The 22,031-nt window shown below is 41.5% G+C and overlaps 1 protein-coding gene across 1 annotated transcript in view; it reads right to left on the minus strand.

Annotated features, from left to right (window-relative positions):
• megf10 (multiple EGF-like-domains 10) overlaps positions 1-21,735 on the minus strand; it is a 47,017-nt gene extending 25,282 nt beyond the window's left edge. The window contains exons 1-10 of the mRNA XM_055024873.1: positions 21,688-21,735; positions 20,814-20,949; positions 20,196-20,297; positions 19,880-19,980; positions 17,598-17,690; positions 10,382-10,628; positions 8,900-9,112; positions 6,462-6,636; positions 4,513-4,633; positions 1,731-1,874 (exon numbers count right to left, since the gene is read on the minus strand). Of these exons, the coding sequence (XP_054880848.1) occupies positions 1,731-1,874; positions 4,513-4,633; positions 6,462-6,636; positions 8,900-9,112; positions 10,382-10,628; positions 17,598-17,690; positions 19,880-19,980; positions 20,196-20,297; positions 20,814-20,949; positions 21,688-21,700 (1,345 nt within the window). The 5' untranslated portion in view covers positions 21,701-21,735. The remainder of the gene's footprint in view (positions 1-1,730; positions 1,875-4,512; positions 4,634-6,461; positions 6,637-8,899; positions 9,113-10,381; positions 10,629-17,597; positions 17,691-19,879; positions 19,981-20,195; positions 20,298-20,813; positions 20,950-21,687) is intronic.
• Between the last annotated feature and the right edge of the window lie 296 nt (positions 21,736-22,031).

Raw genomic sequence — 22,031 nt, forward strand, 5'->3', positions numbered from 1 at the left:
AGCATGCATTTCACTTGCTCAAATCCAGACTTCAGACGGAAAGACCCACTAACAAGCAAGACCTGAAGGCTGCGGCTGTAAAGGCCTGGCAAAGCATTAAGAAGGAGGAAACCCAGCGTTTGGTGATGTCCATGGGTTCCAGACTTAAGGCAGTGATTGCCTCCAAAGGATTTGCAACAAAATATTGAGAAAAAACTTTTTTGTTTGGGTTATGATTATATGTCCAATTACTTTTCAACTCCTAAAATGTGGAGTGTTTGTAAAAAAATTTGTTCAATTCCTACATTTTCTATCACATATTTTTGTTCAACCCCTTAAATTAAACGTTACAATCTGCACTTGAATTCTGTTGTAGAGGTTTCATTTCAAATCCAATGCGGTGGCATGCAGAGCCCAACTCACAAAAATTGTGTTACTGTCCAAATATTTCTGGCCCTAACTTGTATATACACACTGTCGTGAAAACTGGTATGAGGAGGTGAAATCTGTCCAGGTTCATGCAGAAAACAGATCATAATGGGCCTGAGATACTGAAGTAATCTTGCATGCTGATTTAATGTTGATTATGGAAAAATTTATTATGTTGAAGTATTGGTGATTATGAAGTAAGTAAATTCTGAAGTTGATTGTCAATAATTATATGAATCAGTTAAACAAGGGATCACAAGTTGAAAGAATAAATACTGAATCAAAAGTAATGAGTATTAAGGAGTAATGATTGAAGAAATGTATTAAAGTGATTATGTTGATGAGTTATAAATCTGTATAACATAAAATACTGAAATCAAAATAATAAAAAGCATAGGGACGGTCTGGATAGTAGGTAGTTAGAGCTAGACGAGTCTCTCGACACCAGCTTAGACTGGTTGTTCTTCTCAGACCTTCTGCAGGGTAATACCCAGGTTTCAGGAACTTCCCGGACCCGTTAGACGGAGAGCTGGTCAGTAGACAGCCCAGAGGAGTTGTGAGGTTTAGGGCGGGGCTGGCGATTGCGTAATAACCAACAACACACACAGTTGGGCATTCATTGTTTTCTAGGTTACTTTTGAATTCCTGTGGTTTGTTGGCAAATGTTTGAGTGTGCCCAGGCCTGATACACTGTACTTGATGCTAGAGTGGCTAACACGAGTAACTGTTTAATCCAAAGCCTTATCTGCTAAAATAAAATCTTTAATGTATATCAGATACACATTGCATATTGATCTGTTTAGCTAACGTAAGACTGTGTAGCAGACAGGCTTCAAGGTGTAGAATTAGTATACTGCATACTGCCGTTATGCTATACGTAGCTAAACGATGTTCATGATGGGTGAGTTTATTATTGATTTTCTTTTTTTCAGACAGTCAGAAATCAAATCAATAATACTTACACCAGCACTTCTTGTTGATCCTACGAAGGTTGAGCTGCTCATGCAGTTTTCAAAAGGGTTTTCTGTGTATTAAAGACTTAATACACAGAAAACCAGAACTTCACACCCCCTGCTAAACACAAAACCCTTCTATGAGAAAACATGAGAGGTTTTTTTATTGGCGTGTTTCCATTAAGGGAATTTATATTCATAATTTTTATTTGCGCAACTTTATAGAAGTGCAGGTATTGTGCCACTAAGGTTTCTTTTTAGATACACAGATCATACATTTAAAAACATGTTTAAAAAAAAACAACTAAAAAACTGTCCATTGTTTTATGATGATCTTGTAGTGTTAAGACATGCTAATAATGTCCTTACTTTTCTGACAGGAGATGCCCTTGTATCCAGGTGCACACTCACAGGTTCCTTTGTCTGGAGAACAGGAGGTCCCATTCTTACAATTACATGGCAGCGAACAGTTTGGCCCCCACCATCCTTCTGCACACACACTGTCGCAGTGACCTGTCCACACACAGTTACAATTCTGTTACATTTCATAGTTGGTCTCACCTCAACATAGGTTCAATAAAGTGCACCAAAACATGGGGAAAAAAAAAAAACCTGACTGATGCTCTGATGGTGTATGACGCTAACGGGGAATTTTTTTCGGTCTCAGCTGCTCTCAAAAGAAACGATTGTTCAGATTCTACAAGCTTTTTCAGGCTTTAACATGAACAGCAGTCAAAATAAAACATTTCTAAAACATTTGACATTTTCATAATTTAATTTTCAGTCTTATACTAAGTGGTTCGCCTGCTGAACCTGAGCTGAAAAAGGAGTCCTGTGGGACACCAGAAGCCGCTGATGGGTACCAGCAGTGCAAACGGCATGTGGGTGGTTGCTGAGACAAAAACTCAGGCCTAAGAGGAGTTTGAAGGGGCCATAAAGAAAGATTTTTGCCCAAATTACCAGCAAAAGCAGTAGAGCACCAACATTGTTTATAATAGGGATGATGCGCTGCTGACCTCAACTCGGGATGTTGTGAGCCTGTAGGCAGAATACTTCGAAGACCCCTCAGTTCCACCAGCATGCCTTTCATTTAGGAAGTGGAGCTTAGGGACTTTGGGTTGAGCTCACCAACCTCTGGTGTTGAGGTAGCCAAGGTGGCAAGGCCCTGGGGGTGGATTAAATTTGCCCAGAGTTTCTTGAAATTCTGGATGTTGTAAGGTTGTGTTGGTTGACGTTGCTCTGCAGTATTATATGAATATCAGGGACATTTGCCCTGGACTGGCAGAATGGAGTGGTGGTCTCCCTTTTATAAAAAGGTCCACCACCCCCTCCAAACACAGAGGGGTAACTCTCTTAAGTGTCCAAGGTAAGGTTTATTCAGGGGTTCTGGAAAGGAGGGCCCGTCAGATAGTCAAACCTCAGCTTGAGGAAGAACAGTGTAGGGTTTTTTCAGTTATGGAATGCTGGACCAGCTGTACACCCTCAGCAGGGACCTGGAATTCACCCAACAGGTCTATATGTGTTTTGTGAACTTGGTGAATGCACTTGACTGTGTCTCTCGGGGAACCCTGTAGGACAGGGGTGTCAACATCCAGTCCTCGAGGCACGGTGTCCTGCAACTTTTAGATGTGCCTCTGCTGCACCTGAATAGAATAATTAGGTCATTAAGGCTCTGGAGAACTTATCTACACAAGGAGGAGGTAATTAAGCCATTTCATTCCTGTGTTTTGTATCTGTGGCATGTCGAAAAACTGCAAGACAGTGGCCCTCGAGGACTGGAGTTTGACACCCCTGCTGTGGGAGGTGCTCCTGCATTGCGGAGTACTGGGCTCTTTGATGCAAACTGTTAGTTCCCTGTATGACATGGGTCAGAGCCTGGACCATATTGCCAGGAATAAGACAGCCAGGTTTCCGTTGAGAGTTGGATTCAACCAAGACTGCCCTTTGTCACTGATTCTGTTCATTAGTTTTTATGGACAGAATTTCTAAATGGAGCAAGGTGTTCAGGGGATTCATTTTGGTGGATCCCTGAACACAGATATGCCTTAGGATTGCATCTTTATTTTTTACAGATGATGTGTTCCTATTGGCTTCATCAGGTCGTTATCGCTGGAGCGATACGCAGCCGAATGTGAAGCAGCTGGGATGAGGATCCGTTCCTCCAAAGGCAAGGTCATGGTCTTGAGCCAGAAAAGGGTAGACTGCCTTCTCCAGCTTGGGTAGGATGTCCTGCCCCAATAGGAGGAGTTCTTGTTCAAGCGGGCTCTTGTTCACGACTAAGGGAACATTTTGCAGGAGATTGATAGGCGAATTGACGCAATGTCTGCACTGAAGTGGATGCTGTACTGGTCTGTCATGGTTAAGAAAGAGCTGAGTCAAAAAGCCTAGCTCACAATTTACCAGCTGATCTATGTTCCTACCCTTATCTATGGTTAGGATGCCTCCTGGATGCCTGGTAAGGTGTTCTGGGAACATCCCACTTGGGAGGAGATCCAGGGGAAGTCTCTCCATACTCTGGAGAGACTGTTTCTCTGCTGACCTGGGAACACTTTAGGATTCCCCTGGAGAAAGGGAAGTCTGAGTCTCCTTATTTGGGCTGCTACCCCCACAACCCAACTTTGAATAAGTGTTAGAAATGGACAGATATGTGGAAGTTTGCTGGGATTCAGAAAAACATAAGCCATTGTGCACATCACTGAAATGGGAGGGTGGACCTAATCTGGGAAGAAGTGGGCTTACAATTTAAATGAGATCATTGTGTCATCTAACCACCGACTTTAAATGCCTTGCCGTTCCGTTTTTAAATGTTTATTTTCTTATTGCAGTTACCTTAAAAATAAGATTTCCAATGAATATAAAATGAAAATGTTGAAATATTACAAACTTCACCTGCAAAGTTTGGTCCTGCAATATATTTACTAATTAAGGGATTGAGCTGCAATCCAACATAGATGGTGTGTTGATGGTGTTGCGATCCAACACGCTCATCGGTCAATGGGCAAAGGCAGGGTACACATTATAAACAGGTCATCAATCCATCACAGGGTAAATAAACACACCATGCATGAATCATGTATTCACTGGTCATTGTTTCATAAACCTTTCATTCTTTTTCTTATTACCATTATCTCTTCTGTCCCTTTCTCCTCACCTGGTGTACAGGAACAGGATCCATCAACAGGGGAGCACTGCACTCCATTCTTACATTTGCAGGTTGCAGAACAGTTTACTCCATATGCCCCAGCTGGGCATGGGACTGCACACTTGGAACCCTGGAAAATCGAATGGATGAACAGAGGCTCTGAGTGCAAAAACTCTCAATACCAATTTTACTTAGTTATTTTTAAAATAACAGATCAATTTGTCAAGGTTTGGTTGTTCAATGCAGCCAGTGGTTTTTCTATTTTTTTTAGTGCAAAAAGGTGTGAAATTTGTCTGTTTAAAATTATTGTAACTGCACCATAAAATGTTCTCTTTTGGAAAGTCTGTTTACTTCTCTATAGATTGTGGTAGATTTGTAAGGAAACTTAATCTGTGGGTTGTGCCTATGAAAAACATCTCTGCTGATGCTTAGCAGTTTATTGTACCAATGACCCCTATTTGATGTGGTTTATGGGATGGAATGTTTGAACTTGAAGAAACAAAATACACTGATAACGTAACTGGTAAAACCGCAACCAACTGCCACAGTTGATTGCTGTTGGTCTTTATGAGTGCTCACACACTGCTGTGGGATGGCATCCATTATTCTTTGAGCTGGCAAATCGCATCTGGATAAATATGTCTGGATAAATTTAGCTTCTAATGATGACAAACTTTGTTTTTCCAATTCATTTTATTTCTGTTTAATTATATAGCATCAAGTCACATCAAATATCACAAAGCACTTTCCAAAGAAGTCATTTCCATTCAATCACACTTATAATCCTATTGATTATCAATTGCTATGGGTGAGCACATAGATGCAGTGTACTTTTTTCTTTAACTTGAGTGATATTATTATTGCTGTGTAGCTTCATCTTGCATTTAAAGAAATAGACTTCAGAGATTAGAAATATTGGATTCTAATATTTCTGCAACATATAAGCTGTTTATGCAAATGTGAACATAATTACTCAACATATTCTATGTTTATCCTTATTGTTTATTTTGTATTAATAAACATGTTCATTTTATCTGAAATGTTACATAAATGTTTATTGATGTATTTATATTAAAGTAGAGTGATTGCTTATCCTGTCTCCCCAAAGTAAGCCAACATCCCTCCTGTCATGAAGTGCGGTTATGAGGTGGTGAGGTAGATGCGGTGAACTCAGGTATGAAGAGTAAATGATGGTTTAATGAGAAAACAAATATCCAGGCAACACAGGTGAGTAACAGAAATAAATCTGACACTGGTAGCAAGTGGAATTTACAAAGGACTAATGATTTAATACACAGAAAACCAGAACTTCACACCCCCTGCTAAACACAAAACCCTTTTACGAGAAAACATGAGAGGTTTTTTTATTGGCGTGTTTCCATTAAGGGAATTTATATTCATAATTTTTATTTGCGCAACTTTATAGAAGTGCAGGTATTGTGCCACTAAGGTTTCTTTTTACATACACAGATCATACATTTTTCCCTTTTTTTCTCTTTGTCTTGATATACTCCCAGTATTTTTTTGTCATACAGCACTTTTGAATTTCATCTATGAAAGAAAATTCCTGACCATAATTAACATAAATATGATGTTTCACTCAGGGATATGTGAAATGCAGGAAAGAACATGTCAGGACAGATAAACTGTTTGGCTTGGCAGTGGTATTTTAGAAGAAAGTTTTTATTTGTCTGCATAGTGAAAATAGCAAAGATTAGATTAGAACAATTAAACTGCTTTATTCACAATCCTTAATAATTTTAACTTTATAATGTAAACTAATATGCTTTAGGAGTATATTTAAAATTTTCAACAGACTACTGTGTGATCTATTTTTTTAATTTTTTAGTGTCATAAGTCTTAACTGTAAAGTTCGCTTGTATGTATCAGTGTCTACACATACATATAATTCAGGATGTACTTAAATTAATACATGTACATGCAACAAATTAATTTACCATAAAGCCAGGAGCACAGATACATTCTCCAGTCACACTGTGGCAGTTAGCTCCATTCTGGCACTGACACAAGTCACTGCAAGATTTGCCATAAAATCCTGGTGTGCACGTCTCATTGCAAAAGAGTCCTGACCAACCAGCCTGACATGTGCACTCCCCTGACACTGGGTGGCATCTATTGGAAAAGAAAACATGACATAATCACAAAAATTTACTTCACTGTTAGAGTATTAAATTGAACTGCTTTCCACAGTTTTACCACAGAAAAAATGGTTAATGGTACAGTTAAGTCCTATATTTTTTACACTCCTAACAAAATAATCTTTTAATTTTAGTAACATGTCTCCCCTGAATAGAAGTTAATGGCCTACACACCAGGCTCTTAAAATATAGAAAAATAACATAGGGTGTTATCACTTCAAAGTTCTCCCACTTCCTTCAATATAAAATCTAACTTCCAGAAAAGTTTGTTTTCTAAACTGACAAAACCAACATTTGTAAGCTTTACAAATTGAGATACCTGACAGGCAGTCTATGTCAATTAAATAATTAATAATTATCAACGTATCCCTCCCTGCCAATGAATGATGAGGTAGGTGCCATCCTCCCAGCTACCCTGCGAGTAATAAGTGCATTTGTGAGTGGTTTGATAATGTTTCATGATTTTACTAACTCGGGTGTACTTTACAATTCTTAGCAAATTTAGAATTCAGTAACAGCAATGTTAAAAAAATGGAAGAGAGGCCTTACATAAGTCATCTTGTTGATGGGGATTCTCTGCTTGATTTCTATTTAATACATAGACTTTGACTGAAAATATCAAATTGTCATTTTTTTAATTGCTTAGTGGGCACAAGATTCTAACTTTTCTTTTTTTCAAAAGATATTAGTTGTTTGAATTACTCAACCTTTGTGTGGACATCCAGCATACAACAAGCCAGTCAATTTAAGACTTTTCTACGCCATTCCTGAATAGTTTATTACATATTCCTTAAAAAAAGTATATTTTTTTTCTTCCTTTTAAGAGATAGACAACTTAACGACTTTAAAACAGCTGACCTGCAGTGTGCAAATGGTGAGGGGGCAGATAGAAGAGTTTTCTCATTTTAAAACAGCCTTTTTTAAACTACACCATACCTTTATGTGGAACGAGCTGTAACAAACCCACAAATATTTCTTACTCCACTATTTAAATATTTTGGGTACAACTATGTATGACTTTTCTTGTTCACTGTGTTTTTCAGCAAACCACACAGCTTGAATCTGTTCTCGACAATCTATTGTTACTCACCATGCCAGTAACAAATTTATGAAGACATTCCTCTTTCACTTTTGATTCTTTGACTGTGATAGTGAGAAATAAAATCCAAGATAATTTCACTTTGTTGAAACTGCTACAATCTTCATTTAATGGAATATATTAAAGTTTCAAATCAAATCACTACTGTCCAGTTTATTAAAAAATAGAAGAAAAAAAAATAAGCTTACAGAAATTTAATTTTTTTTGGATTTAACTTGTCTGGTAAATCCAATTGTGTGTGTTGGAGTAGAACTTTAAGCTACATAAAAGACAAATTGTGACAAACAAAATTAAAACAGTCATCATTAGACTGTTCATAAGAATTAATAAAGCCAATCTGCTTTATTTTCTGATTAAGCAGACTGAACTTAAAAAAGTAATCTCCTGGTACTTTCTTGGAAGATTGTCTTCAAAGTTGAAACACATGCATTTACAGAAAGTTTTTGTTTTATTTTGTTTTGTTGTTTTTGCTTCCCAGTATAATAGATCAAGCTTTACCTTAAGTAACACTTGCAGAACCTTTGTAAGTGCAGAAGAGATCCTGTTTGCATGTCAGTTAGTAAATCAAACCCATCAACGAACAGCCACCTGTGCTTGTGTGACTGACATATTACAGTCACACTAGTTAAGTACCGTATTTTCCGGACTATAATTCACGGTTTCTTAACATGTTAGCATGTTATTTATGCTACAGTTGTTTGAATAACTCTTAATATGTTATGCTAACATACCAGGCACGTTCCCAGTTTATTGTTGTCATGTAACGTTAGCATATCGTACTGTTAGCCTCTATTCTATTTTTATTGCATTTCAAGAAGACCTGTCTGTTCTTGGTGTTGGATTTTATCAAATAAATTTCCCTCAAAAATGCGACTTATACTCCAGTGCGACTTATATATGTAATTTTTCTTCTTTATTTTGCATTTTATGGCTGGTGTGACTTATATTACAGAGCGACTTATAGTCCGGAAAATACAATACTGGACTTGGAAACTTGCTTTTTCCCCTACATATTAAAATTCTATACTGATTCATACACATATAACGTAGTAGTGAGTATTCAGGAAAGTAGAAAATTAATTGTTTAAATCTGTTTGTTCTTGCACAATAAAGTTTGTTAAAGTCATTTACAACATACCTTAGAGTTCTTGGGACGTGGCATGGACAATTCTTTTTGCATCTTAAACCATAACGGTTTTCAGGACACAAGCGGATATCACATTTTTCTCCTGTGTGTCCGGCATCACACAGGCACGTTCCGTTGATATGAACGCACTTACTGTTGTTCATACAGTGACAGGTCTTTGCACAGCCAGCACCAAAAGTACCAACTGGACACTCATCCTGGCACCTGTTATCAGTAAGACAGAAATATGTCAATGAAAATAGATTTAGAAATTTAGTACAAAAGTTCTGAGTATAGGTCCCCGACCTTGTAAAACAATCTGGTTCTTTGAGACTTACAAAAAAAATCTGATCTCATTTCTGCTAAGCAAAGGCCGCTCACCTTTGTACTTCAGGAGATTTGAAGAAGGAAAACTCAGCCCGCTCCAAGTAGAGTTGGGCCATATATTATCATTTGTGTTAATACAGGTAAAAAAACAACAACAAATACTTGCACAGGAAAATACATTTTATCGTGACATGCTTATTTCATGGTGTAAATACATCATCCCACCACACGTGCAGTGATATTGAAGTTGTAAAGGTGAAGGCAAATGTTGCTGAATCGCCATAAAAACAAAAAAATTGGTCAGCTGGTTTACAGTATGGTTGAACTGAATTTGACTAAATCAGCTGATGTCTGCGATATGGATATACATTTCAGCTCTGTGTCAACTCACCTCTCCTCTCCACATGAAAAGAATGAATCAATCAGCCACACGCAAAACTTTCTGAAAAACTGACGTCTTCCCAAAAAATAAATAAATAATTTGAATCTTTGCACAAAGTTCAGGGCCACAAAGCAATCTGAAACAGGAGAAATATCTCCTTATTGTTTTGTCCACACCCGGTTGACTGAAGGTGCAAGGATACAATGCTTCACAGAAACATAGAGAAGAAACTAGCTAATTGCAGTCAGTTACACCTGCTAACTTATAAAGAATTAAATAAATCAGTGCAAGTGAGGATTTGATGTGCTAATTGCTCTGTGACCTGAATCAGATATTCCTTTAGGAAAACAATGAAACAAACTTCACACATTATTGGTAATGTAATAAAAATTGCAAAGTCCAAACCTAGGACCCCTCTTGTTCAATATTTATATTCTCCCACTAGCTAACCATCAACAACATTGATGATGGTTAGCTGTTAAAAAACGTGCTGCCAACTACTTCTAGACGTCTTCAAAGTAAAAATTTGGGAATTTAAACTAAATAATTTTTAGTTTCTAAATCACATGACAAGTTCAACAATAGACAGTAGAACTGAACAAATTTGATGTTACAATGATTGACATACAAATATTGTAAATTATATTCAATTGTGTTCAAACTCAATCATATTTTTATGATTCAACATAGAAATATGTTTCACAATTACTATTGTTCTGTTTACTGTGAATAAAAGCAAAAATATATATATGTTTCTCCTATTTTTTCCATTTCACCTTACTTACAAGGTTCCTGTGTATCCTGGTGAACAATTGCATTCTCCAGTGACATGATGACAGATGGCCCCATTTTGGCATTGACATGTCCATTGACACCCATTTCCATAAGAGCCACTTTCACATTGGGCCTCACAGCGCCAGCCTCTGTATCCAGGAGTGCAGATACAGGATCCAGTGATAGGGTTACATAGTGCTCCATTCTTACATTGACATCTATTGCTGCAGTGGGGGCCCCAGTGATCACTGTCACAAGCTGCAGAGAAGATAAAAATAATCAGGATATAGGCCTTCCTCTAATATGTATGCTGGTTATTCATTAACATCTCTAATTTGCTCCTAAGTGTCAAGAGGAGCAAAAAGATAACTTAAGAAATGATGAATGTTTCTTAAAGTAATGCCCAGAGACATTTAACAAATTCAAATAAATACCCAACTGGCCCTTTGCAGAACTTCAACTTCAGTATAAAACTTTAACCCTCTAGCTGGAATTAATGAGAAGGGAAACTGTATCAACAACATTAAGTGGGGGAGTAAGTTTTAAAAGATATGGCTACTGAGTGCTACTACTTGCAACAAATGATGTTGGAAATAGATATTAGAGAACTACAGTAACATTTACAAGACATCAACAGGTATTCTGTTGGGTTTTGCAGGGGAGTGGTTTTCTTCTCCTTCACAGGGAGGCAGGCTGATGAAATCCAGCTGTTACTCATCACCTCCAATTTGCAAGGTCGGCTTCCCAGATTCAGATGCCAGATGGTTCCGCTTCTACTGTGCGAACCCATGCTGAACACCCTCTGAGACAAACTCACCTGAAGAATCTGATCCTCGCTGCTCCACTGGGCCTTGCACCTGGATACGTCACCAGGTGCAAGGTGCAGCAGCTGTTACAGCTGCTGCCTGTCCGCCCTCAGGCTCCTGCAGGAACCTCTCCATCTGGAAACCACCACACCACGCCAACTGCTGGAACTCCCAAGTACTCCCCTCTGCCTACCTCTACCTACTGACCGTAAGCTCCCTTCAGGTTATCCCTCGTTCCCTTCATTACTTCACTCTTTAACCGCTTCCTCTTTCAGTTTCCCCGCTGACCTCATCCCTCCCTGCGGTCGCAGATCTACGTCCCTCCACACACTTCCCTGTTTAATAAATTTGTTAAAACTGTTTGAGTGTCCATAGTTGTTGCTTGCCTTAGAGTCCTGGAAACCTCACATTATGACAGAACCATCTGGCCAATCGGACTCTGCAGCACAACTACGGACCACTCTGTCTGAACAGGGCATCCTCTTGGGTTGGCATGACACCGCAATTAATGGCATGCTGCATCAGCAGAACTCCCTACTCCAGTACTTACACCAAATGGCTAATCAGATCCAGGTTTTGCAGGACAGGGTTACCCCTGCTAACCCGCCTCCGGCTCCTGCTCCAGACCCCGCTCCGGCCCCAGCTGTTGCTGCCTCTGCTCCTCCACTGCACCGTGATGTCATCATGCCTATTCCAGAGCCGTACTCAGGTGAGCTGGGGAAAAGCAAGGGGTTCCTGCTGCAATGTTCACTGGCCTTCTGCCGCTCTCCCCGTTCATTCCCGGATGATGCCAGCAAGATTTCTTTTATAGTGGGATTATTAAGAGATCGAGCGCTTAGGTGGGCAGAGATCGTAGGACGAAGAGAGTCTCAGCAATACAGCCTTTGATGAATTCATAGACCTCTTCAAACAGACATTTTGTCCCAAGCTTGGGGAGGAAGCTGGCTCTAAAAGAATTTGTGATTTAAGACCCCAGCGTTTAAGGCTGGGGTCCAGCTGAAACGCCCCTTCAGCTGGACCCCAGAGGCCCAACTCGCTTTTGATGAGCTAAAGAGATCTGTGGCAGATTTTGCCGTTGAGTTTCGCACCCTCGGTACGGAGGCAGGCTGGAATAAACCAGCTCTTAAAGGAGCCTTCCAACATGCCCTAAACGAAAGATTAAAGGATGAGCTGGCGTGCCGAGACGAACCTGACTCCCTGGACGAATTAATTAGCTTGGCCATCAAGATCGATAATCGACTTAGAGCTAGACCCCGATCCTCGAATCCCTGGCCTTATCAGTCGTCCTTTAGAAGGGTTTCTCCCAGCCCAGACTAACCCAGTTCTCCCATCCATAACCTACCTGAACCCATGCAGTTAGGCCGAGCCCGGCCAACCCCAGAGGAACAGCAGCGCCGTTTAGCCTCAGGTAGTTGTCTTTACTGTGGCTCCCCTCAACATTTCATCTCAGCCTGCCCGACTCGCCCAAACGCCCAGGCCCGCCAGTAAGTCTGGGGGTCCTGGCGGGCAGCTCTAAAGAAGATAATCACCTCCGGCTAAATCTCCCTGCTATTCTCACCATCCAGCAGGATTCCTATCCCTTCCACGCTTTGGTAGACTCTGGTTCAGAGCAGAATCTCATACACCCTGACTTAGTTTGCGCAATATCAGATCCCAGTCCAGGCATTACCTTCTCCCCTGCGGGTGGCTGCCTTAGATGGTAGTTCCATGGCCAACATCACCCATCAAACTGACCCTATTTCCCTCCACGTCTCAGGGAACCACCGGGAACTCATTCAATGTTTTGTGTTTCCTACTAAAGATGCACCACTGGTTCTTGGGTTCCCCTGGCTCCGCAAACACAACCCCCATATTAACTGGGCCAATGCTCGCATCGACTCATGGAGTCCTTACTGTCTAAACCAATGCCTGCAATCTGCTAAACCGGCTCTGCTATCTGTGACACCCCAAATGTTCCTAGTGAATACCATGACCTCCATCGGGTTTTCAGTAAGGATCTCGCCCAGTCTCTTCCTCCTCATCGTCCCTATGACTGCTCTATCGACCTCCTTCCGGGAGCCCCTCTTCCCTCCAGCCGGTTGTTTAACATCTCTAAGACAGAGAGGGAGGCGCTGGAGCAGTACATTAATGACTCACTTAAGGCTGGTCTCATTCGTCATTCTTCTTCCCCCCTGGGCGCAGGATTCTTCTTTGTATCGAAGAAGGATAACACTCTCCGGCCCTGTATTGATTATAGAGGGCTTAATCAAATCACTGTTAAGAATAAATATTCTCTCCCTTTGTTGTCCTCAGTTTTTGAAACGGTTCACCAAGCCTCCATCTTCTCCAAGCTCGACCTGCACAATGCGTATCATCTCATTCGCATTCGAGAGGGTGATGAATGGAAGACCGCATTCAAAACCCACATTGGTCACTTTGAGTATCTGGTGATGCCCTTTGGCCTTTGCAATGCCCCCACCACTTTTCAGAATCTGGTTAATGATGTCCTTCGGGACTATCTCAATGTGTTTGTTTTTGTCTACCTTGACGACGTTCTCATCTTCTCCAACAGCATGGATGAACACTGCCGGCATGTCTGGCAATCCATCTGTCAGGCAGCAATCCTCCAAAGGTTGCTGGAAAACCAGCTCTTCGTCAAGGCTGAGAAGTGTCAATTCCATGTTACATCCATCACCTTTCTCGGTTTTGTGTTTGAGGGTGGACAGGTGAAGACGGACCCGGCCAAGATCCAGGCTGTTGAGGAGTGGCCAGTTCCAAACTGCAGAAAGCAACTCCAGCGCTTCCTGGGGTTTGCTAACTTTTACCGGCGGTTCATCAGAGACTTCAGTGTTATCGCTACCTCTCTCACCACTCTGACCTCCACCAAACGCCCCTTCAGCTGGACCCCAGAGGCCCAACTCGCTTTTGATGAGCTAAAGAGAAGGTTTGTGGATGCTCCTATTCTCATTCACCCTGAACCTTCTGCTCAATTTACAGAGGAGGTGGATGCATCTGAGACCGGTGTGGGGGCCATCCTGTCCCAGCGCTCTTCCAAAGATGGCAAGCTCCACCCATGTGCCTTCTTCTCTAAGAAGTTCACCCCCACCGAAAGCAGGTACGACATTGGTGATCAGGAGCTCCTGGCCATCAAAGTGGCTCTTGAGGAGTGGAGACACTGGCTCGAGGGTACTGAGCTCCCAGTCATTGTTTGGACGGACCATAAGAATCTGGCTTACCTTCAGTCCGCCAAACACCTGAACCCACGCCAGTTCCGTTGGTCCCTCTTCTTCTCCCGTTTCAACCTCAACATTACCTATCGCCCGGGGTCCAAGAACACTAAGCCTGATGCCCTCTCCAGACTCCATTCTCCAGATGACCCATCTGGGATCCCTGGATCCATTCTCCCAGCCTCCTGCACCATTGGGTCCCTCACCTGGGATGTGGAAAGAGCCATCCAAGAGGCTCTAACAGCCGTTCCAGACCCAGGAGGTGGCCCCCCCAACCGGCAGTACGTCCCTGCCTCGGTCCGAGGTCGTGTCATCCATTGGGCACATTCCTCCAGCTTCTCAGGTCATCCTGGGATAAGCCGTACCATTGGCTTCCTGCGTCGCTACTTTTGGTGGCCTGCACTCAACAAGGACGTCATTGAATATGTGTCTGCCTGTTCCACTTGTGCTAGGAACAAGACCTCTCATCGCCCACCTTCTGGTTTGTTACAACCTCTGTCTATTCCCAGTCGCCCCTGGTCCCACATCTCCCTGGATTTTGTTACTGGTCTCCCCACATCCAAACAAAAGAGTGTCATCCTCACCATTATAGACCGCTTTTCCAAGGCTTGTCATCTGATCGCCCTCACTAAGCTCCGTTCCGCCACCGAGACAGCTAAACTTCTCTTTCACCACGTTTTTCGCCTTCATGGTATCCCCAAACAGATTGTCTCTGACAGGGGGCCTCAGTTCAGTTCCCAGCTCTGGCGGAACTTCTGTTCTGTGCTTGGGGCCCGGCCGTGTTTGTCTTCGGGGTTCCATCCTAAAACCAATGGGCAATGTGAACGGCTAAACCAGGAACTGGAAAACACCCTGCGCTGTCTCTGTGCCTCTAATCCCACCTCTTGGAGTGATCACTTACCGTGGGTGGAGTATGCCCATAACACACACATCTCGTCTGCCTCCGGGTTATCTCCGTTCGAGGCATCTCAAGGGTTCCAACCTTCCCTACTGCCTATGTCCTTCCCAGACATTGTCATTCCATCTGTCAGGCAGTACATGCAAAATTGTCAACGTATTTGGAACCAGACTAAGACCGCCCTTCAACGAACATCTGCCCAGAATAAGCGTTTGGCAGATAGAAAAAGAATTCCGGCCCCTGCCTTCTCACCTGGCCAGAGCGTTTGGTTGTCGTCTAAGAACTTCCCTCTAAAATCCTGTTCCCGCAAGTTGTCCCCCAGGTTTCTGGGTCCGTTCATTGTTGATGCTGTCCTCGGCCCCTCTGCGGTCCGCCTTAAGTTGCCCTCTCATTTCCGTGTCCACCCAGTGTTTCATGTTTCTCAGATCAAACCCTATGTCTCTAGTCCTTTGTGCCCTCCGTCCGAGCCCCCTCCGCCCGCCCGGGTTGTTGATGGTCACCCGGTCTACACCGTTCGGCGCATTCTGGATGTGCATCCTCGTGGATGGGGTAAACAGTACCTGGTGGACTGGGAGGGTTATGGCCCTGAGGAACGGACCTGGGTTCCTCGGTCCTTCATACTGGACCCGTCCCTCATAGCCTCTTTTAAGCGCTCCGCTGCGTCTTCCTCAGGTCGGCCGCCAGGTGGCGTCCGTTGAGGGGGGGGTACTGTTGGGTTTTGCAGGGGAGTGGTTTTCTTCTCCTTCACAGGGAGGCAGGCTGATGAAATCCAGCTGTTACTCATCACCTCCAATTTGCAAGGTCAGCTTCCCAGATTCAGATGCCAGATGGTTCCGCTTCTACTGTGCGAACCCATGCTGAACACCCTCTGAGACAAACTCACCTGAAGAATCTGATCCTCGCTGCTCCACTGGGCCTTGCACCTGGATACGTCACCTGCCTTACAGCTGCTGCCTGTCCGCCCTCAGGCTCCTGCAGGAACCTCTCCATCTGGAAACCACCACACCATGCCAACTGCTGGAACTCCCAAGTACTCCCCTCTGCCTACCTCTACCTACTGACCTTTCCCCGCTGACCTGGTCCCTCCCTGCGGTCGCAGATCTACGTCCCTCCACACACTTCCCTGTTTAATAAATTTGTTAAAACTGTTTGAGTGTCCGTAGTTGTTGCTTGCCTTAGAGTCCTGGAAACCTCACATTATGACATATTCAGCTTCATTATCAGACCATGTAACTTTTTCTGTGCAGTGACAATTTTGAAATTAGGTAACATTTCACCAGCTGAAGAGATCATAGTTGGCAAGACTCAGAATGTTATATGGTCCTGAGAAAAAAATGTCTTTCTGATACTCCACCATGTCCTTTGAAGCAAAAACTGTTGCAAAACTACAGACATGAGTGGAAAGATGCACATCTCAGACCGAACATTCTCAGTGACAATGAATACAGGCAATTGAAAAAAAAACTTTAAATCAGGTGTTGAGTAGACTTTTCGCCCAATTTTTTTATTTCATTTGTTTTTTTTTTACACTTGCTTAGTTAAAGCGTAACTAATTTATTAGGCGGTTTGGGACCACTTTCTCCACTTTCTTTTTAATCACTTTCTTCTTTTCTGAAAGGTGGCAACCCTACCTGAGATCTGTTGTATTTTCTGGTGAATTTAACCTGTCCTGTGTTTTCCTGCCAAGGAAATCACAAAAAAAGTTTGGACTAAGTTCATGATTGCTCAGCCGAGCAATTTTACTGTCAGCAAATGTTCAGCAGTCTTCCGGACAAATCAGATCTGGCACCTCAGTGTTCACCTGAGCAGAAAGTTTGGGTCTTTAAACGAGATATTCCATTCAAATCCATCCCTAGGAAGCTGGGTCCACGCTTCATAAGTTTTCTAAAATCTGTTTTTACTACTAAGGACTGCATTGCTCAGTGAGCTGTTCTTAGGAGACGTAAAACCAAACATATTCAGATTTTACACTGAAAATAATAGATAAGTTGAACTACTGACAAATGAAAAGATTTTACATTTAAAAATGTAAGATAGGAGTCCTTGTGATTTGGTTTCAGAATAGGCTGTCCCAGAAACAAGTTAGGAATTATGGAAATATTTATCATTTTCAACGAAACAACATTAAGCTGCAGATCATTTACATGACAAACACCTCATTCATTCACACCAAAGCAACCCTCTGTCTATGTGTGGTTTAATAGGCTGTAGTAATATGCTGAAAGTCATTTTTTCAACATGAGTTCAGAGTACTTTCACAGGAAACCAGCCACACATGACATGATCACTCACAGACAGCAACAGCTGAAGAACTTACCACTGGAACAGTTGGAACCCCCCCAGCCTGGTTCACATCGACAGGTGTTGGGTGCCATACAACTGCCGTGAACACAGCTGTCTTCACAGTGTGCTGTGCAAGGAGAAGACAGAAACAATGATGAATTCATTTGACTTTTTTAATTTTATGTAAATTAAATTGAGATTATGTATAGAGCTCAGTAAATCCACATTGCAATTTACAAAATGGTGTAAAACATGTAATTGTTATTAAAGATCACTGATGATGTGTTGGAGGTAGATTGTAGGTGAAAGGTTAGGGGTAAAATGGGGACTCACGGGAAAGTAGAGATAACCAACACTTTATTAGGACATAGATTGTTGAACAACTTAAACGTGTCAGAGAAAGGACATGGGAGGAACATTGAGTAACCCTGAGACATTAGCCAAGAAGTCAGGACAAGACCTCGAAGACCTTTTGTCCTGATGGATGAACAGATGACATGAGTTCATCTGTCCAAACAAGTTACCCAATAAAGCAAGCACAGCAACAATGTTAGCCAATGAAAATGCACTGAAAGCGGGTATAAACTCTATACAAGGTGAGAGCAAAAGAGGAATCTTTGGTTGGATCCTTCAGGCAGCTTCGAGTCAAGACCGAGATGGACAAAGAACTCTGCAGCTGAAGAAGAGCCGGGGCCACAGAGCCAAAGACTGTCCGGCGCATGGGGACCAATCCGTCAACCCCGCAACATGTGGCTTCAAATCGCACTTCTGCCATCAGCTGGGTTCAGACCCCAAAGACAAAGATGAAGACCAAGGAAAAGATGAAGATCAAGGCAAAGATGAAGATCAAGGCAAAGATAAAGACCCAAGTCCTGTGTGACCTCACCATCGATACAGAGATGACAGCTCCAACAGAGATCCCTGCCTTTGTCAATCAACCTCCTTCTCCTGCTGCAACATCTTCTTCATCGAGCCAGTTCTGGGGTAAAAAACACCATCCTTTGCCCGTCTCTCTAAAGGTTCCCTTTTTAGTTCTCAGTATCAGCATTAGGGAAAGATAGGCTAGATAATTGATTTTACTTATTTGATTATTTCTGCTACTTAATTAAGCTGTACTGACCCTTGCAAAATTCTTTACTAATAAAATATTTAGCATAAAGAAAATCTAAAAGATGTTGTGAACATTCAATTCATGAGTTACCTCACAAGTTCTTTGATGGTAGTAAAATGGCTATGATGTTTGATTCTGGGGAAGAAAACTAGGTAATGTTTTATAGGTTGCTTTAGCCCAAATTTAAAACAACATCCTTGGGACTCGCCCGAGTCACTAAAACCAACCTGGTTTAGTAACAAGTGCAAGTTGTAAAAAAGAGAAGGAGCGACCGTTAACAGATGTGCTCTGTGAAACTAATTGGCGGTAGACTGCTCAGTCTGGCTAATGAACAGGGGGAAGAAGAGTGAGACATCTGGATGGAGGTCGTAGAAATCAGGCGAATCCTTTCTCGAAACCAGCTTAAACAGAGTTCACTTCAGTTCTGGATAGGGTAAATCCCAGCAGATTTAGGAAAGTCAATTTACCCGTTAGATGAGAGCTGGTAGCACATCTCCCCTCTCAGAAGAGGAAGTAGTGACTGAGAGAGTAGAGAGTGAAGGAAAGGGGCGGGGTGTAGCGGCAACGACAATGCCTTTTTTTCTTACTGTCCGAAAAGATTAAACCAAATTTCCTCTGTTTTAGGTCAGTTTGAAATATCAAAAACATTTCCACTTGCCAAATTTAAGCAGTGAGGAAAATCTCAGAAGATGATGTCATGCCTTTGGAAACCAACCTTAGCTTAATTGACACATTTAAGTCCCACAGGTGGAGGCACACTTGTGGAAGTATGTTAAGGTACACCTGGTACACAGAGCTTTCTTGTTTGACACAATTGGAAAGACAAAAGACATATACCAAAATAGTCAAAAAAGAATTGTGGAGATGTACAAGTGTGGTTTTTCCTTAGGAACAACTACCATATTCTTGAAGGTGCTGTATTCATCTGTTCAAACTAGGATTGCAAACAATTAGTTAATTGTTTGCATTTGTTGCAATTGTTAACAATTATTGTCTACTTAGACATCATTGGCTAACAATAGCAAATAAATAATTTTGGCTGGATGGCAGCCAAAATTCAAAAGTGTTGAATTTGTTAGGACTTTGTCTCAGTCTTAAGACACACCTAACATTGTGAAAAAGATTAATTTTACATGTGTGGTTCTGCGTGTGTATGCAGAGGAACGAGAGTAATGGCGGTGGTGGGAGGGGATACAGGCACTCACGAGAACACATCTCTCCAATTTCAAAGAAGCCTGGGCAACACTGTGACTTTATCCTGTACATGATTTTCTCTCCTCTGCGATAAGCTGCCCGATACATCTCCCTGTAATCACACAGGGAACAGAGGTCACTTGTTGAGGACATTTACTCTTATAGCTTATAGAAAAAGCTGTCACAAATGACAAAACAGCTGATTATAAAAAAGTGAGCCATTCTGTCATCATATGTATATGACGAAGAAGTGAAAATTGTACTTTGATAAAACACCAGGTACAAAATCTGTGTTCTCTTAGATGTATGGTAAGATATGTTCCTCACCTGTATGTGGTGCACTTGAACCACTTGAGGATGTCTGGACAGTTGGTGTAATAAATCTGATCAAAACGATGAGCATAAGACTCCGTCACCATCCTTGAGTAACTGAAACCATAGAAAGACAGAAGAAAGACACTTAAAACTTACAAGCAAACTCAGTATGTCTGTTGCGAGAAGGTAAAATAAGTTAACATTTCAAACTGCTCAGTGTGCCACTTCTATCTGACCACTTGTTTTTCAAAGTTATGTGTGAAAAGTCTGTGAGAATTGAAGACTGTCCAAAAGAATTTGGCTGCAGGGCCTGCAACAAAACTCCCGCATGACTGTCTCATGAATAACCACACAACATGCTCTTTCTAAAGTAATCACATTCAACCAGTGAGTTTCACTGGTGTCTTTTTTCTTGCTCTGCATCTTCTCTTGTCCCCCATTTTTCAAAATATTTTATTCTTTTGAAAATTGTCTTTCTTGAACTACTGTGAGAGAACATTTTTTTTTGTTTCATGATAAAATCAATTTAACTCAAACTGAAAAAGGAGATTCTATCAAAAGTACTTCTTGCAGGTTTTCTCAGCACTTGTCCCAGCCCCACACAGAAATCTCTGTAGAATTCTGATTCACCTCTCCCAGTGACTGCAGACATTTGGATCATCCAGATTGAGGGAAGATGTATTATAAGGCAGAGACCAGAAGACCACAGCTGAAAGGACCGTTACATAGTACCCCATCAACTCAGCCATCATCATAGGAGCTGCACCTTCGGTTGGAGAACGAGAAGGAAACAAATCAGTTAAATGTAGGAGCGTTTAAAAGTTAAACTGTGTTGTTTGAATTGATGCATAGATGTACTTAATGTTTTCTTACACCTTAAGAAAAAAAGTTAAATAACAAGTACATTAATTCTATTGTGAAAACATTTGAAGCAACTACTTTGTGTGCTCAATTAACAGGTTAGTTTAACTGCACCATTAAACTTGTCACTCAAATCTGCAGTTAATTTGAATCCAATTCAGTTTATCCATCCCTACATTATCTTACACGCTTATCCCTCGTGAGGTTATGAGGAGGGCTGGTGCCTATTTTCAGCTGTCAATGGGTGAGAGGCTGGGCACACTCTGGACAGGTTGCCAGTCCATTGCAGGGCATTAGTTTGTTTAGATAATGCCAATTCATAACAAATATTGTCTCAGGGAAATTTACAAAACAATTATTTTAGTTCCATCATACAAACATTTGAATTGATTCTAGTTATCAAACAAAACAGTATGCTCAGTTATTTATTCAAACTTGATTAAAAAGTGTTTTTCTATGGAAACGCAAGATTGCATTAAATAATGCACACTAAAGGTCTGAAAGCTAACACAATATAAGGATGCAGAAAAAAATACACGCATACAGCATAAAAATGCAACATTAAAAACAATCAGTAAACAGCAGTGAGGGTAATGGCGGTGGTGGGAGGGAATATGTACACTCAGGAGAATGCAAGGGTTACCTGTGTCACCCATTTGTGACTGGGTGAATGACTGTCGTGTGAAGCGTAATGGCGTCTTGGGGACTTGATAAAGCACTATACAAGCACAAAGCCATTTTACCATTTCATCTACATACAGAATGTAATGCGGTTCTGGATCAGAGTTCAATGGAATTATCAACATTATCAGATGTATTTTCTATTGAAGTTGATCAATATTGATATTGTGCTAGATATCACTATAGTTTTATAACTATAGTTTTTATTAGAATATATTGTTAAGATTCTAACAATATACATCACAATCTACACATACATCAATACAAAAGTACATCTGGTAGAATGTACAATAATTTCACTAAGTT

This window comes from Poeciliopsis prolifica, unplaced genomic scaffold, assembly GCF_027474105.1.
Source record: "Poeciliopsis prolifica strain line A6 unplaced genomic scaffold, Auburn_PproV2 SCAFFOLD131, whole genome shotgun sequence".
Taxonomy (NCBI): Eukaryota; Metazoa; Chordata; class Actinopteri; order Cyprinodontiformes; family Poeciliidae; genus Poeciliopsis; species Poeciliopsis prolifica.